This window comes from Ambystoma mexicanum, chromosome 11 (genome assembly GCF_040938575.1).
Source record: "Ambystoma mexicanum isolate Mex_15411 chromosome 11, UKY_AmexF1_1, whole genome shotgun sequence".
Classification (NCBI taxonomy): Eukaryota; Metazoa; Chordata; class Amphibia; order Caudata; family Ambystomatidae; genus Ambystoma; species Ambystoma mexicanum.
In genome coordinates, this window is record NC_090934.1 from 63,480,673 (window position 1) to 63,496,412 (window position 15,740).

At 46.4% G+C, this 15,740-nt stretch overlaps 1 protein-coding gene across 1 annotated transcript in view; it reads right to left on the reverse strand.

The window, feature by feature from the left end:
• CSMD2 (CUB and Sushi multiple domains 2) overlaps positions 1-15,740 on the reverse strand; it is a 2,010,406-nt gene that overhangs the window by 106,457 nt on the left and 1,888,209 nt on the right. Inside the window, exons 50-52 of the mRNA XM_069622557.1 lie at positions 14,466-14,651; positions 6,154-6,348; positions 1,024-1,197 (exon numbers count right to left, since the gene is read on the reverse strand). Coding sequence (XP_069478658.1) covers positions 1,024-1,197; positions 6,154-6,348; positions 14,466-14,651 — 555 coding nt within the window. The remainder of the gene's footprint in view (positions 1-1,023; positions 1,198-6,153; positions 6,349-14,465; positions 14,652-15,740) is intronic.

Genomic DNA, 15,740 nt, shown 5'->3' on the forward strand with positions numbered 1-15,740 from the left:
GACTCAGGGCTAGCTAGCCTTTTGGTTGTATCCCCTGAACTCCTATGTGGGGCTACATCCAAAAGATCAGGGGCTATAGCCCCCTTGCCCCCCTCTAGTGACACCTCTGGCCTTCGGCTTCCTTGGACAACAATAAACTACAGTGGATAAGCGTGTTGCTCTGTTAGGAAACCATACTCCAGCAAGGACCCTATTACTGATCTTTTGCATTCATCTGAAAAAAAAAAAACTTTCTACAGAATTGGTTACTTTCTTTTCCACTTTTTGGTACATTGAATCTGTCATGATAAGACATTTGATGACATACACTTGATTTCACAAGTTAATATACATCTCACTGTGCTGTTAGAAACTCAGCAGGTGACTGCACCTGCTGTAGAGACCTATCTCCGCCCGGCACATCTCAGACATGAAAAGAAGGTTCTATGTTCATTCATCCCCAGTTTTTTTACATTTATTTTACTGTGATTTTTGACAAACATATCTACCCGAAAAAACTCATATATATATATATATATATATATATATATATATATATATATATATATATATATATATATATATATATTTCTTTTTTTTTTTTTTTTTTTTTTTATTGGGGTCGGCACCCACCTCCCCTTTAATTTATTTCCTATTTCACAACACACCCTGCCCCTTATATGCCACCTGCCCATATTTTTCGATTCGTTTTTTTGGGCACACATTTCTGCCAAAAAATGCCACAAAAAACTGGCGGTGAATGAACGTCATACCGAAAAGAAGGTTCCGTCTTAGAAGTAAGAGTCCCACTTCCGTCTATGAGGAACTGAGGAAGAAGTTGAGTCTGATCAGTCTGGACAATTGTAACCTCTGTCACTCATCATGAAGCATGCCGTAGTCAGAGTGATAGGTTGGTCATTCAGGACCAATCGCAGACTCTTGGTCGACACGCAACCAGGAACTAACCGCGTTTTTGGCGAATTCGGCTTTCATTGTCCCAACCCAAGACTTCAAGACTAGAACTGGCAGCTTGTGACCACTCACCGAGACACTTCACCTCCTGCCCACTCCAGAGGCCGTTGCCCATGCACTCCCGCACACGGGATCCCACTAAGGTGTAGCCGGTGTTGCAGGAAAAGATGGCGGTTGCTCCATAGACTGTGAGCGTTCCGATGCGGTTTCCATTGGCGGGCGTCGGTAGGTCACCGCAGGAGATGACTGTAGGAGACATTGGACAGAGGGTGCATTAGCAGTGCATGGTGGGCAGTAGGGCAACAAGGAAGGATAGCAGCGCATGACAATGTTCAGAAGTATTATGACAGGAGCTACCACAAACCCAGCAGACGATGTTACCTGTGGACATGCGTGGCCTAGCAGCCCTTTCCCCAACCGGAAGTGCTTGCAACCTACATGCCTTGGATGCAATTACATTCAAACCATTTCATGCTAGTCTCCTCCTCGGGTGCTAGGAGAGCTGTCTCTTAGAAGGCACTGCACCTTTTTAATTAATGTTTCCATTGCTGTTGAATGATTGCTCCTGACCTAAATGTAATTAGGACTCTTTCGCACAGCTTCCCAAGCATCCTGGGGGGAGGGGAGTGCTCGGAAAATGTATTCCATTTTAAATAACCCTCTCATGCAAGATTGCATTTTATCCAGGATTGGGCTGGGGGTTTGCTGCAAGCTGTGACAGCATATTCGGGGGCCGCTGGTGAGGGCGCTATACGATATGCATGAGAGCCATGTCTGGGGCTCAGTGGACTAATGCGTCCACTACCAGTGGCGAAACACAAAATATGGGGGCTCCCCTGCAAGCCCTGCTGAACCCCCCACCCCCCTGTTATGACAGTGTCCACTACAGGGATCTGTGCTTGACCTCATGATCACAGACTGAGATTCCCAAGTCAGTGGACTAATGCCTCCACTACAGGGATCTGTGCTTGACCTCATGATCACAGACTGAGATTCCCAAGTCAGTGGACTAATGCCTCCACTACAGGGATCTGTGCTTGACCTCATGATCACAGACTGAGATTCCCAAGTCAGTGGACTAATGCCTCTACTACAGGGATCTGTGCTTGACCTCATGATCACAGACTGAGATTCCCAAGTCAGTGGACTAATGCCTCCACTACAGGGATCTGTGCTTGACCTCATGATCACAGACTGAGATTCCCAAGTCAGTGGACTAATGCCTCCACTACAGGGATCTGTGCTTGACCTCATGGTCACAGGTCTGTGGCTCAGTGTACTAATGCCTCCACTACAGGGATCTGTGCTTGACCTCATGGTCACAGGTCTGTGGCTCAATGTACTAATGCATCCACTACAGGGATCTGTGCTTGACCTCATGATCACAGACTGAGATTCCCAAGTCAGTGGACTAATGCCTCCACTACAAGGATCTGTGCTTGACCTCATGGTCACAGGTCTGTGGCTCAATGTACTAATGCATCCACTACAGGGATCTGTGCTTGACCTCATGATCACAGACTGAGATTCCCAAGTCAGTGGACTAATGCCTCCACTACAGGGATCTGTGCTTGACCTCATGATCAACGGTCTGTGGCTCAATGTACTAATGCATCCACTACAGGGATCTGTGCTTGACCTCATGATCACAGACTGAGATTCCCAAGTCAGTGGACTAATGCCTCCACTACAGGGATCTGTGCTTGACCTCATGGTCACAGGTCTGTGGCTCAATGTACTAATGCATCCACTACAGGGATCTGTGCTTGACCTCATGATCACAGACTGAGATTCCCAAGTCAGTGGACTAATGCCTCCACTACAGGGATCTGTGCTTGACCTCATGATCACAGACTGAGATTCCCAAGTCAGTGGACTAATGCCTCCACTACAGGGATCTGTGCTTGACCTCATGATCACAGACTGAGATTCCCAAGTCAGTGGACTAATGCCTCTACTACAGGGATCTGTGCTTGACCTCATGATCACAGACTGAGATTCCCAAGTCAGTGGACTAATGCCTCCACTACAAGGATCTGTGCTTGACCTCATGGACACAGAGTCAGATCCCAGGTGAGCGGTTCAGTAGACTAATGCCTCCACTACAGGGATCTGTGCTTGACCTCATGGTCACAGAGTCAGATCCCAGGTGAGCGGCTCAGTGGACTAATGCCTCCACTACAGGGATCTGTGCTTGACCTCATGATCACAGACTGAGATTCCCAAGTCAGTGGACTAATGCCTCCACTACAGGGATCTGTGCTTGACCTCATGATCACAGACTGAGATTCCCAAGTCAGTGGACTAATGCCTCCACTACAGGGATCTGTGCTTGACCTCATGGTCACAGGTCTGTGGCTCAGTGTACTAATGCCTCCACTACAGGGATCTGTGCTTGACCTCATGGTCACAGGTCTGTGGCTCAATGTACTAATGCATCCACTACAGGGATCTGTGCTGGACCCCATGATCACAGACTGAGATTCCCAAGTCAGTGGACTAATGCCTCCACTACAGGGATCTGTGCTTCACCTCATGGACACAGAGTCAGATCCCAGGTGAGCGGTTCAGTGGACTAATGCCTCCACTACAGGGATCTGTGCTTGACCTCATGGTCACAGAGTCAGATCCCAGGTGAGCGGCTCAGTGGACTAATGCCTCCACTACAGGGATCTGTGTTTGACCTCATGGTCACAGATTTGAACCCCGGCAGGTCCACTCAGCCCTTTATCCTTCCAAGATTTATAGAATAAGTAACATTGGGTTGGATAACAATTTATATCTGTTTTCTGTCAATAGAGCAAAAAATGCCCTCGGTGCATGAAGCTGCGCTCTACAAATACTCATGATATCCTTTGTGTCACTCTATGGTGGGCCGTCTTCTGTCCGATGGCTTGACTAATCAACTATGTTGCAGACAAACTTTACTCTGCGTTATTGATTGATCAAAACGTGCAATTTCCCCCCATTCCTTTACATCTGTCCAACACTGTTGGTTTACGTGTACCGTGGCTCTCTGCTTGTGAGTCTTTCCTTGATGTTCATGCGCAGTAGTAAAATCATGGCGCTTGTGATGAATCAACCCCTGGGGCACCAGTGGTCCAGGATATCGGTTTCTAAACCATCAATCTGCCCTACACCTCTAGTACACCAGGAGGGATGCAAACAGATTGGAAACACAAGCAAATTATAAACCTCCTTGTCCATTTTTGGTAACGTGGGCGGAACAGCAGGCTTATCTCCGCAAGGTCATGGATCGTTGGTTAGATGCAACACAGCAAAAATACAATTATTACTCAATGATAAAAGAGACTGTCCAGTCAAGGTTGTATACAAATATCTACTTTATTATTTTTCAACAGACAGTTCTAGCACACTGCAAAATACAACCCACCCTGGAAGGGAATGCAGAGGACAGATAGTTTCAAAGAAGGAAATGGGATGCACTCGGGAATCTGACAGGAAGGTAGTCGATCACAATAGTTCAAGGATACTTGGTTTCAGCCCAAAGGGAACAATGGGTCGTAAAATGTCACTAGGGGCCTTTGGAGAAGGACCAGGGGACAGAACCACAATGTTCCTTGTGCTTGTAGAGGTTCTTGGTGTTCGACAGGGTCGAGTCGGTTTCAGGGTGCTTTGCAGCTCCTACGAGAGGGTTCAAGATGGGAGACAGCTGTGGGTATCACTCGGCAGGCAGTTCTGCGAGCGAGGCTGGATGGACGGCTGCAACTCGCCTACACAGATTTTTGGGGTCAGGAATCATGGTCTCAGTGCTGGTTGGTGGGTCTGAAGCACAGGTTGAGGCATCTAGGATAACGTTAGTCACTGCGATGTGACAGCAGTCAGTGGTGTAGCAGTTTGCCACTTGAGGCGCTCGATTGGCGCGATAACCTTTCCTTTAAGGCGGACGCTGGCTGATGCTTGTTGATGCACTCCTCCTAGCTTCTTCACTGTGTTTGTGTCGTCCTTTAAGGCAGACGGCCCAAAGCTGAGAAGAGTGTTGAAGGCAATAGCTTTGTCCTGGGTTTTGTATAGAGACTCTCTGACACTTCCCACCTAGGAAGCTTGCTTGCAGAGCCTAGCAAGGTATGCTGTGTGCTCGCTTGGTGCCGGTTCTGGAGCAGCTGGAGGGTCCTCTAGATTGAGTATCTCTCTCTGTTCCCTAGTAGATATTTAGAGGGATCTTGCTTCTCTCTTTGGAAATCCTGGCCTTTCTTCACTGGTGGAAGCTGCAAGGCAGACTGTACCATCGGCTAGGGTCCAAATGAGTTCTCCTTGTTACTCCTTGCAAAATCTTCAGATGATCTGCCAAAAGATGGGCTCAGCCCTCTTTTAAAGACAAATGGGCCACAGTAGGCTAAGCCTACCTTAATGAACCAATCCTGGTATTCCACCAACAATCTCCTTTATGCATGAAGTCATAACCAGAGTGCATATCAACAGAAAAGGTAAAGGGGTGAAACATTGTGACACGAAGTCCCACCCATCTTCCTGTCTGTTGTGGATCAAATGGTCTCTCTGTTTAATTGAGCTCTCTGTGGTTCCTGATTAAAGCATCAAGTGTCCCTTGAAGCTGCAGCAAAAACAAGACTTGCTGTCTCCTGCAAACTACATTTTCGTACCTTCCGAATGGAGTCCCCCTGTGGGGGTTGCCTACTGTAAACATGTAGTCCCTGACATGACAGGTCACTTCCCTTGAAACTGAGAGGTGGGACAGTGCATACAAAGGTGGTTGGGGTTTCCTGTCTCCTTTGTTAAACCTCTGCAGCCAGGCCCCATATGGGCCTGTTTGAAGTATACTCTATCAGTATGTTAATTATGTTAATTGCTGCCACCATCTGCAGAAGGTAAACAAACAGACAGGGTGGATCCATGGAGCCTTTAATAGTTAATTTGGCTGGCCATGGCAGGAGGAAGGTTTTGGCCCTCCCCTTTATGAAATGCATTATGTACTCCACCTGTCAGATCCCAACACAATATGACATGGAGGACTGCACCTGTAGGCTGTGTCCACCCAGAGTAAACAGGTCTATGTGTATGTCATGTGGTGAGCATATGAAAATGTGTGCAGGTTAGCCCCACACATTTTCCGGAGGTTAATCTACCATCATTCAATTTCATTTAAAATTTCAAAAAAATGCGCAGGTGAGCACACACCCACCAAGCGGATGGGCAAATTCCTCACAGCGCCCTCACGCTTACCTTTACACGTGGGCTTGGAATCTCCAACACTCCACTTCCCATTGGCTTGGCAGCGGACCACACGCGGGCCAGTGTAGTAAAATCCCGGGTCACAGATGAGCAGAAGCTGGGCACCGTAATGGTACTGCGTTTCAAGGATCAGCCGCCAGCGGCCGTGCTCCACGTTTATACTGGTGACGTCTGGGCACGAAACAGCTGCAGAAGAGGAAGGAAGGAAGGAAGGAGAGGAGGGAGGTGTTAGAGTAAAACAAAGGCTGTATAAGAAGAGAACAATGAATTGCTCTTTTAATTGGGTAAATAAGGGGTGAAAATTGGAAGTTGTGGATACTTTTAAATATTTGGGAGTTTTAATATGCGCTAATAAAGTAAAATATCTTTTAAACACTGCTTTAAAAATCTGTCTTGCCTGCAGCAGGCCAATTGCGCCAATTGGATAGGGAGTTTGGGTGTTTTCCGCTGAGTCCGGCTCTAGAATATTATCGGAAGAAAATACTGCCGAATGGGATTAATGGAGCAGAGTGGTGATGAGGAGTGGGGCAGATTTCAGGCCAAATTATGGAAAAGGGGTTAGACCCTTCCGCAGGAGGTCCCACTCCCGGCGATTAGTCATGTGCTGGGGCTTATCTCTTGGGTGCCCGAATTGACTGGAGACATTTGCAGTTAATCGGAGGTTTTCTTAGTCCACCGACTGATACCCTCTTCGTGAAATTGAGGGGGGAGATTTTATACTCACTTCTCAGGAAGAGTCTTGTTTATCAATTTGATCAGTTATTGATTCGTCATTAGAAGAATTGACTGATTGCCCAGATAAAGTGAAGAAAAAATGATATGATTGTGACTGAATTCTAAATAGAGAGAGGCTGGTCAACTTTAAGGTGTTTGAGGATTTGAAATATGACATTGGGGTATCATTAGAACTCTGATGGTAGCCGTGCCGGTAAAACCGGCAGGCTGTCGCCAGAGTTGTGGTTTTTTCCAGCGCCTGGCTTCACGGAAGCACCGGAGGATTACGACCCTGGTGTTCCTGGAAGTCAGGCGCCGGAAAAATGTTAATCCCCGTTCCCATTGAGTGCCATAGGACTCAACGGGAATGGGGATGATGGAAGCACCGGCACTGTTACAGTGCTTCCCGGAAAATCTGTGACCTGGCGGGCAGGACGGCAGACGCCCGCAGACTCGAAGTGTGCCGGTCCGGTAACAATGGTGCCGATAATGTATTACCGGCCTATATGTTAAAACACACATCACGATACTGTAGGGCTCCAATGTGAAGACTAAAAGGTCACCGCTATCCAATGAAGGACGTTATGAAAGCTTGATTTAAACTCCCTAAGCAAGAAAGATTGTCCGCTTCTGCGTGTTGGACGTTCAAATGCTCCACCACATCGCACCTTGAAACACTTGTATATTGGCGCGTTATGAATATCATATCATATCATATCACATATTTATTGTACGTAAGTGTTAGCCACCCAAATGCACTTGTTCAGAAAATTTGTGAAAAATTCAATGAAACTACTCTGGAAACGTTTTGGAATCGCCTCTAATGTGAACCGGCTTATACTTTGCGGCTCAGCGATTTTTAAAATTGATATTCAAGGAAGAGGACATTTAAATTGGTATTGATCCGAGTTCACATTTCTGGAGAGTTTTTTTTATGGGTCTTTTAGGGGGCTCTTAATGTACTTTTAACATGATACCTTTGCATGTTTAGGTTTTAGACATGTTACGCAAGTAAATCTAGCATAGGTTCTTATGCAAGGAAAGCGTGAAAAGGAGTCAGGGGGTGTAAACTTGGTGGATCGTTATGGTTAGAAAGCAGGGTTTAATGATAATGATGTGTTATTTATATAGTGCCTTTATCGAAAGGGCTTTACAGAGCACATATTTACATACAATATCACTCAACCGAAATTGGTACTTATTTATCGACCTCGGAAGGATGAAAGGCTGAGGTGGCCTTGCCGAGATTCGAACCTGCGACCTGCAGATCCCGCTCAGACCGCAGCAGTGATCGCTGAACTCACTGAGCTATCTTCCCAGCGTTAGGATTAACTACTGGATGAAAATCCTACTATTGCGTCGCAAAGTAGACTGTGTGAACTTATACTTTTAAGAATTGGGCAGACAAGGAGCCAGAGATGAAAGAGGCTTTTTAACACATGTTCCTCAAACATTTAAGGTCGCTACATTCAAAATGAGAGCTTTGCCCTTCATGGTTTCTTTTGATAGGCTAAGCACACCTCTGCGCTATGGTGACGCCAATTTTCTCATGCCTATCAGCAGTGTTTCTGATATTATTACTCTGTATCTTTTTCTGCACATAACACTGATTAGGAAGGTTAGGATTGGGTCATTCTATAGATGTATCAGGGCAAGTGCAAGGGCAGCGGGGAATGGGCAATTACATAAAACAAGCCCCACCGACCTGCAAGAAAAACAGTCATGTCAGCGAGGCGCCTGACTTTGTCAGCGAGGAGCCTGACTTTGTCAATAGGTTTCCTCATCGACTAGCCGCGGGCCTTCACAGGAATTACTTATTTATAGAGTATTCTGATAAATAGCGGCAGTAATTGCATGGTGGTGTCTCAGCTCAAACTGTGCCGACGCTTTGATAAACAGAATTCTTTAAGCTCTTCGCTAACAGGATGTCTCGGTAACAACAGGTGCGCATCTTGCCGGACCCCCCCACTACCTGTGCCCGCCATGAAGCCGCTAAGTTAGTGTTCTAGAAAGAGGAATCCTGCCTTGATGTCCCTGTGATAATTACTGTCGGGGAGTTGCGCTGCTTTGCTAAATGTTTCATGCTAAGCATACACAATTAATGTTTAATGTGTACGTGGGGATTGGCATCAAATGAAATACGGCGTTCCGTGAGCCTCTGCGCCGCCTCCGCGCGCGCACTCTCGCTGCAGTTGAACCAAGGGCCTAGACTGCGCTCACTGCAAACATAACCACTTCTTAATGCATCTTTGCTTGTGTTAGACCTATGCGTGCTCCCTTCGTAATGTTCCCTTAGCCTTGCTTCCTTTCATACCACCCTTTCTGAGAAAGCAGTAGAGAATGCTGGGCGGGGGGGAGGGTGCAGGGGGAGGCGTGATACCTGTGCAGCAAAGGGTCAAGCTAATTCTTCAATATGGTGACTCCTACAGACTCGTTCATGCCCAAAGAGGCGGCAAGTATCACCCAACTCAATGATGTGAAAATGGTGACCACACGTCGCAGTGTTGACCCGCCTGTGTTATTCAATCAAAGGCTCCCCCTTATCGTTAGACTTGAGTAACGTGAGTCAGAGGCGTAGCCAGGATTGTCTAACAAGTGGGGCCTGAACCTAATGTAGTTGAATGCCCACACTGTGCTGCTGATGGGGCATTCACCCATTTTGGGGGTGCCTTGCCCGTTCCGGCCCTACCTTGTCTATGGCTATGACGTGAGGGAGTGATGTCTAAATGCGAGTAGGGTTGCTCTATAAACAGGTTGAAGAATGACAGCGAAACACCATAAACTCTTTGGGCCAATTGACAAAAAAGTTGTCCACGCTTGCACGCCTGCACGGTACACACAGGTGTATGCATTTATGAATGTGATTTCATATAGTGCACAGCTATCTGAGAAGCAGTGGCGCGCTACGTAATAAAATAATGTGCGCTCTGAGGTCGTTTGGCGAGATGCGCGTTATACATAATAAATAAATAAATCTGGGAAACATCTGGGAATGGGGTAGATAAAAAAAGGTCTCCAATCAGAAGCACATAGTTGAAAGGATTATCTTGGTGGGACATGGAGGGGGTGGATGCAGACGGTTATGGTCAGGGATATAGGTTAGTGAGGGAAAAGCAGACGCAGCTGGGATTGGGGGAAGGGAGGGGCGGCAGCCGGCAGGCCACTGAAGCCCTAGATCTGGGGGCTTTCTCTTGCATGACCTTCCTAACTGCACTGTTGAGCCTCTGGATCTGCAACAGCGATTCCCACCATTGCCTTCTTCTGCTAAGAGAGACGAATCAATGGTGTTTCCATTTAGTCCCCCAGAATACCCCGCAGGAGCCGAATCACTGATCAGTCCCTCCCTCCTGTTGCCGCCATTTTATTACCAATGTTTATCTACTTTAGGAAAGAAATGCTGCAACAATGTTTACGGATTTTATTCCCAGGAATCAAAATTCCAAATGATGTATCTTTTTTTTTTCATTACATTTTGGAAGGATGTTTGTATTTTATTAAATTCATATTTATATGAAAAGTTGTTGGCATTTCTTACTGCCTAGTCGGTCATACACAGGAAGGAGAACGTGCCCCCCCCCCCCCCCCCCCCCCTCTGGGGTCTTATAATGAGGCCGCTGCAAAGGGGGAGATGTGAACATGAAAAGGGGACAGTCCAGACAGACAATGCACCTGATATGAAATGTAGGGCCCGATTCATAGAATATGTGCCCGGTTCAATGTGAATTGCACTGCTGAAAAGTGACTTTGCACTGCCGACACAAACCCTGATTCATGGAACCGTGAAAGATGTATGTACCTGCTGCCCCCCCTCGCCACCTAAGCACTTACACAAGTTAGCAAAAGGGACGTAATGCCTTTTCTATTTCTACAGCAGCAGCACCAGACATATATATATATATATATATTTTATTCTTTTTTTTAACGTGAGAATGTGCTTGCACAATACACAGTGAGCCCTTATTCCAAGGAAAAGAAAGTAGACTATTCACTCCGCAGAGCCCCTAGGTGTGAACAATTGTGACACCCTTCTTCGGGGGGCATAAAGGGCAGGTAATGGGCATGAGTCCTCTGCAAGGCCTTCGTTTCGCTGTGGCCTACCTAGTCTCAGACAACCAAGCAAGTACCAGTCCTGCACAACCCCAAGTGCGGGAGTGATAGCTCTGTAGTGTTGTAAACATGATTGTATTGGCGCACATAACTAGTGCAGTAGTAACAGGGTGGCAAGGGAGGGGTGAAGAGAGAGCAGATTGTATTCAAGCACGTGAGACTTGTAACATCAAGAGGAGAGATGAAGGGACGGAATAGGATGCACTGACTGGCATAGCATGTATACTTTTGTTTATTTTTCTATTTTTATATTTGTAAAGCGCCCATACCCTGAGGCACCAGGGCGCTGTTATTATGTTTGATTTAGTAATTAGTCATTATAAGGCTTTAAAACATTAAAGATTTGATTCACATGTATGATGTCAACCATATGAACGGTCATACACATTATTTCCTGTGACGTCATCATGGTCAAAGGCCATGTGATGTCACTTCCTCTGCACCTGGCATTTTGGTGAATTGACGTCCCTGTTAGCAAGTGGAGACATCTCCTGCACTCTGTGGGTGCACTCACTCGCACATGTGAATCTGTGAAGTCACACAGCCGTGAGCATGCAGATTTCTATCTGGAAGCAGTTCACCAGCAGCATGAGGGCAGAGGTCACGCAGGGGAGTGGATGGCACATTTGCACACATGATTCCGGGAGCCACGCACGTGCATCCATGTCAGTTGCTGCATTCACCTCCCTGCCCTAATCTCATGTGCCAGCATCCAGGTGCAGGGGAATGAGTGATGGTAAACAGGAAGAGGAGGAGTAAAGTTGCTTGACAACGATTCCACAAGGGTTGTGCCCTGGCAATAGTTGGTAACACGAAGGAGAAAGGGGCTACACACCTCATGATTAATCGTTCAGCTAAGCATCTATTATGCTCCTGAAAGTCTACAAATGTCTCCAAAGGAGAAGGGAGAAGGGAGGAGGGGGCAGAAAAACCTGGATTTTAACTGTCCTGTCTCTGAGGACAACATTGTTTTTTGTGGGGAATTGCACCTGGGTACTGAACAGATTGTAGAAATCTAGGAAACTATTTAGGACAGAAGGCAAATATGATAGAGAAGGTTCTGTCTCTCCCTGCCTAACTACAATTCTATCTCTAGTCAGTGCTCGTGCGCCGCCGCTTATCTAAAAGTGAATAGAGGAAGAAAGGAAGAAGTATATTTCCATGTTTTTCTCTCATCGTTGACCGTACGTGATTATGTTCGAGACAGGAGAAACAGCGTGGAACCTTATTTGTGTGCAGTGTTTCAAATATCCAACAGGATAGTTGTCAATAGTATTATGGCAATGATTGCTTTATTGGCCAGTTCTGTGGGCTAGAGCAAATGCCTATCTTGGGGGTCTATACACTCTGATTTCTAAATGTTTTCCTAGCATGCGCCAGGGAATGCAACAGGGCCTTTCCTGCTATCTTGCCGGGTATTCAGGAGCATTATAGATGCTTAGCTGAACGATTAATAATAGGGTCTGTAGCCCCTTCTCTTTCGTCTTACCGAATGAGTGATGTCCCGGGAGGATAGCTCAGCGGCAGCGTGCGCGTCTTGGAAGCAAGACGACACGAAGCAACAACAGGTTCGATCCCCGGGTCCGCGCTTAAAAGCCTCTGGGTGTTTAAGCGCATTATAAATACGTAACTAAGACAAAAAAAAAAAAAATACACAATTACGCAACTAAGAAAAAATAACAATTCCTGTAACAGCGCCTCGATGCCTACGGGCTGTGTGAGCGCTTTATAAATGTAAAATAAAATGCTGCCAGGAGTCTTCACAGTTGCCTGGCAGCATTGTCCTTCTCCAAATAGAAATGCTCATGCTTATCATCAGTGAATGTGTTCATTTTCTGTTTTGTTTACATTTCCAATTCCCAAACTGAGATTGCAATGTTAAAATAGTATTGGTATTGACAGGACCTTTGAGGGCCATCACTGATCCCACTTGAGTGGAGAAGGCAGTGGCGCCCCCAGACATTTTTCATAGGAGTGGCCTGATGAGGTCACTGGAAATCATGGGGTGGCACACAAAGTTGCATTCATAAGTGGCAGCTCTTGGCCACCCCTTGGTGTCGCCTCTGGGAATGGGGGTGCTGATGCTAGAAGGTGTGCATTAGTCAGCCAATGCAAGCCTAGTTGATGGGAACAGGCTTGTCACTTTGGTATTTAAGGAGGGGCTAGATACACCTCGTTCCTCCTTTGCACACAAGCCATTGAGGTGAAACGGTTGGGTGTATAGTTATGAGGGGGGAGCAGTTCCCCAAATCCTGGGCTCCTATGCATATGGGAATTAGTTCCCAGATTGAACCAGAAGAACTAGGGAGTTATTCAAATTGCCATGGTAACGACAAACGTATCAGATACATCGTTCACCAGGAGAAGGTTTGTCCAAAACTATGGGCGTTCCTTTTTGATTAAAGTAGAAAGGTCTTGGGAATATGAGACGTGGAATTCTACCACTGCCCCATAACTATGGAAAATGCCCTTTCCGAGATGACGACATATATGCAGGACATGCAATGTCCATGTACTGCTCTCAGCATCTGACCACAAAACGAGATTACAAAAACCATTGCTAAGCAGCCTCAATGTAAAACCGGCATTCCACGCTATGCTAATTGATTTGATTCGTGAACAAATATGTTTTTGCGGGCTATAGAAATTGATTTTTCAATTGATGGAAAAGTGAATACAGGGACATGGAATGTGGATTTCACTTGCTTACAAAGAGCTACATTCGGTCCATTTCTGTTGCTGTAATAGCGATTTTGGAATTGACTAAGTTGAACGAAGCCGAGACAGACCTGTGGCACGCTCCTTTTCCATAGAGGTGGATGATTGAAATGTCATAATGTTGACTTAGCAACATTCTAGCGGTCCAGAAAACACATAGGGATATGAAGAATACAAAGGTGTTCAACTATCTATACTTGTAAATATCTCGAGTACAGCTTCCTGCAAAGGCGGAGCGCGTCTGGAGAGAGAGTTGATGATGAGGTGGTAGGAATAGCGAGTATCTTTCTGGGTGCGGTGTCTCATGTCTAGGTTAAGGAAGACCCAGAGACCACATCAACTCTGGGGATTTGTAGATGGTCAAAAGGGAAACACCGCCTTGGTCAATTGATAACTACTCCCAAAACATGTCCATATTCCCTTTCATTCTTAAGTCTAAACATGTCATTTCCTACTCTTCGCCCTACCGGTTGCTTCATGTTTTGATCTGATATCTCTCTTCTTTGGGATGTTATGCAATCTCTTAATGTATAAGGCCCTGGTGCATCTCTACAATTTGGAGTTGTGTTGAAGAAGGTTACTCCATCAAGAGATGTACTCCCTAAAGAGATAGTTGGCGCCCCCTGTCGGAGATGACCTAGCTTGCCGATTCCAGGAGCTTTGTGTCATGGACAGGAAAAGTGAGATATTGGTGTGTGATGATTCATAGACCAACCCCGATTTGCCGTTCTGCTCACAGAGTAGGTTACTGGTGAGATACTCACGCACACACGCTGGTGGCTTATTCCCGTTGCTCCACACCGCTGTCTCCAGGCACTCGGTGGCAGATTCATCAGTGGACGCCAGGTGGAACCCCTCGTTGCACTGGTAGACGGCCTGCGTGCCCACCGTGTACTCCTTTCCAAACACGATGCCATTGGCGGGCGGCCGCGGCACACCGCAAGAGACAGCTGTGTGGAGAGAAGGGATTTCTGTGTTACTACACACATTGACAAGAGAACAACTTACACAGTGTATCCGTCAACCGCTTCTGCCCTAAAGATCTAAATTCCCTGTAGCTGAAGAACCGAAGACTACGTGACAAACCACAGGGCCACTGCAACCTTGAGATCAGGCCATTACATCAAGCTAACGTATTCTGATCCTATGACTGCCCCTGACAGGTTAGGGCTGAACATGATATGCTATGACACATAGGCTCATGCTTGAATACTGCACAATACTGCACAATGCTGCACAATGCAGGTGCATCCGCAGGTGAGAACCCTCTTGCCACACTGATCTCAAGTCCATCACACAACTACTCACCACCTAACTACACCCAGTGAAGTGCTTTCTGTGCTCTAGACATTGCCATCAAAATACAATTCTACTCTAAATAGAGTTGTACTCACCTGAGTCCTTCACTTCTGCTTACCAATAACGAATCACATTAAAGAAACACACATCCCTCCTTCAACAACCACATCCCCTCTCACTCATCCCAATTGTTTTTCGTTCTCTGATGTTTGTTATTCTATTTGTCTATCTTCTCTTACCTATCACCTCCCCTCTCCCCAAACCATCCCTTTCCTTTTCACTGACCAAGATCTGATGACACCCTGGCAGGGTTACAAGAAACCAGCTTTCTGACAAGGCCAAGTGCTGAAAGACCACAACAATGGTGATTGGTGCAGAGTAAATATTGGATAACATAATGTAAAAGATAATTGTGGTGCTGAAACAAATCCGCCACAAAGCGCCGCACACGTTTTTCACATGAAGGTGCATCATCAGGCATCGGAAACCTGCATGGAATTGTGCAAGTGTGCAATATCAGAAAGAGATTACCCAATGCAGATAGGGTCAATTTCATATTATGACCCTTGAAATAGTCATTCGGCATTCACACCCAGGGAAAGGCGCTGAGCCAATCAGGTGCTGGAGCCACGGGCGAGAATACACATTCTCCGCCAGCTGTTTGCAGCCACCCGTGGCCCTTCCCCGGGTTTCACCATCTTTTTATTTTATTTTCGAATGTCAAGAGGCAACAGGGAGCT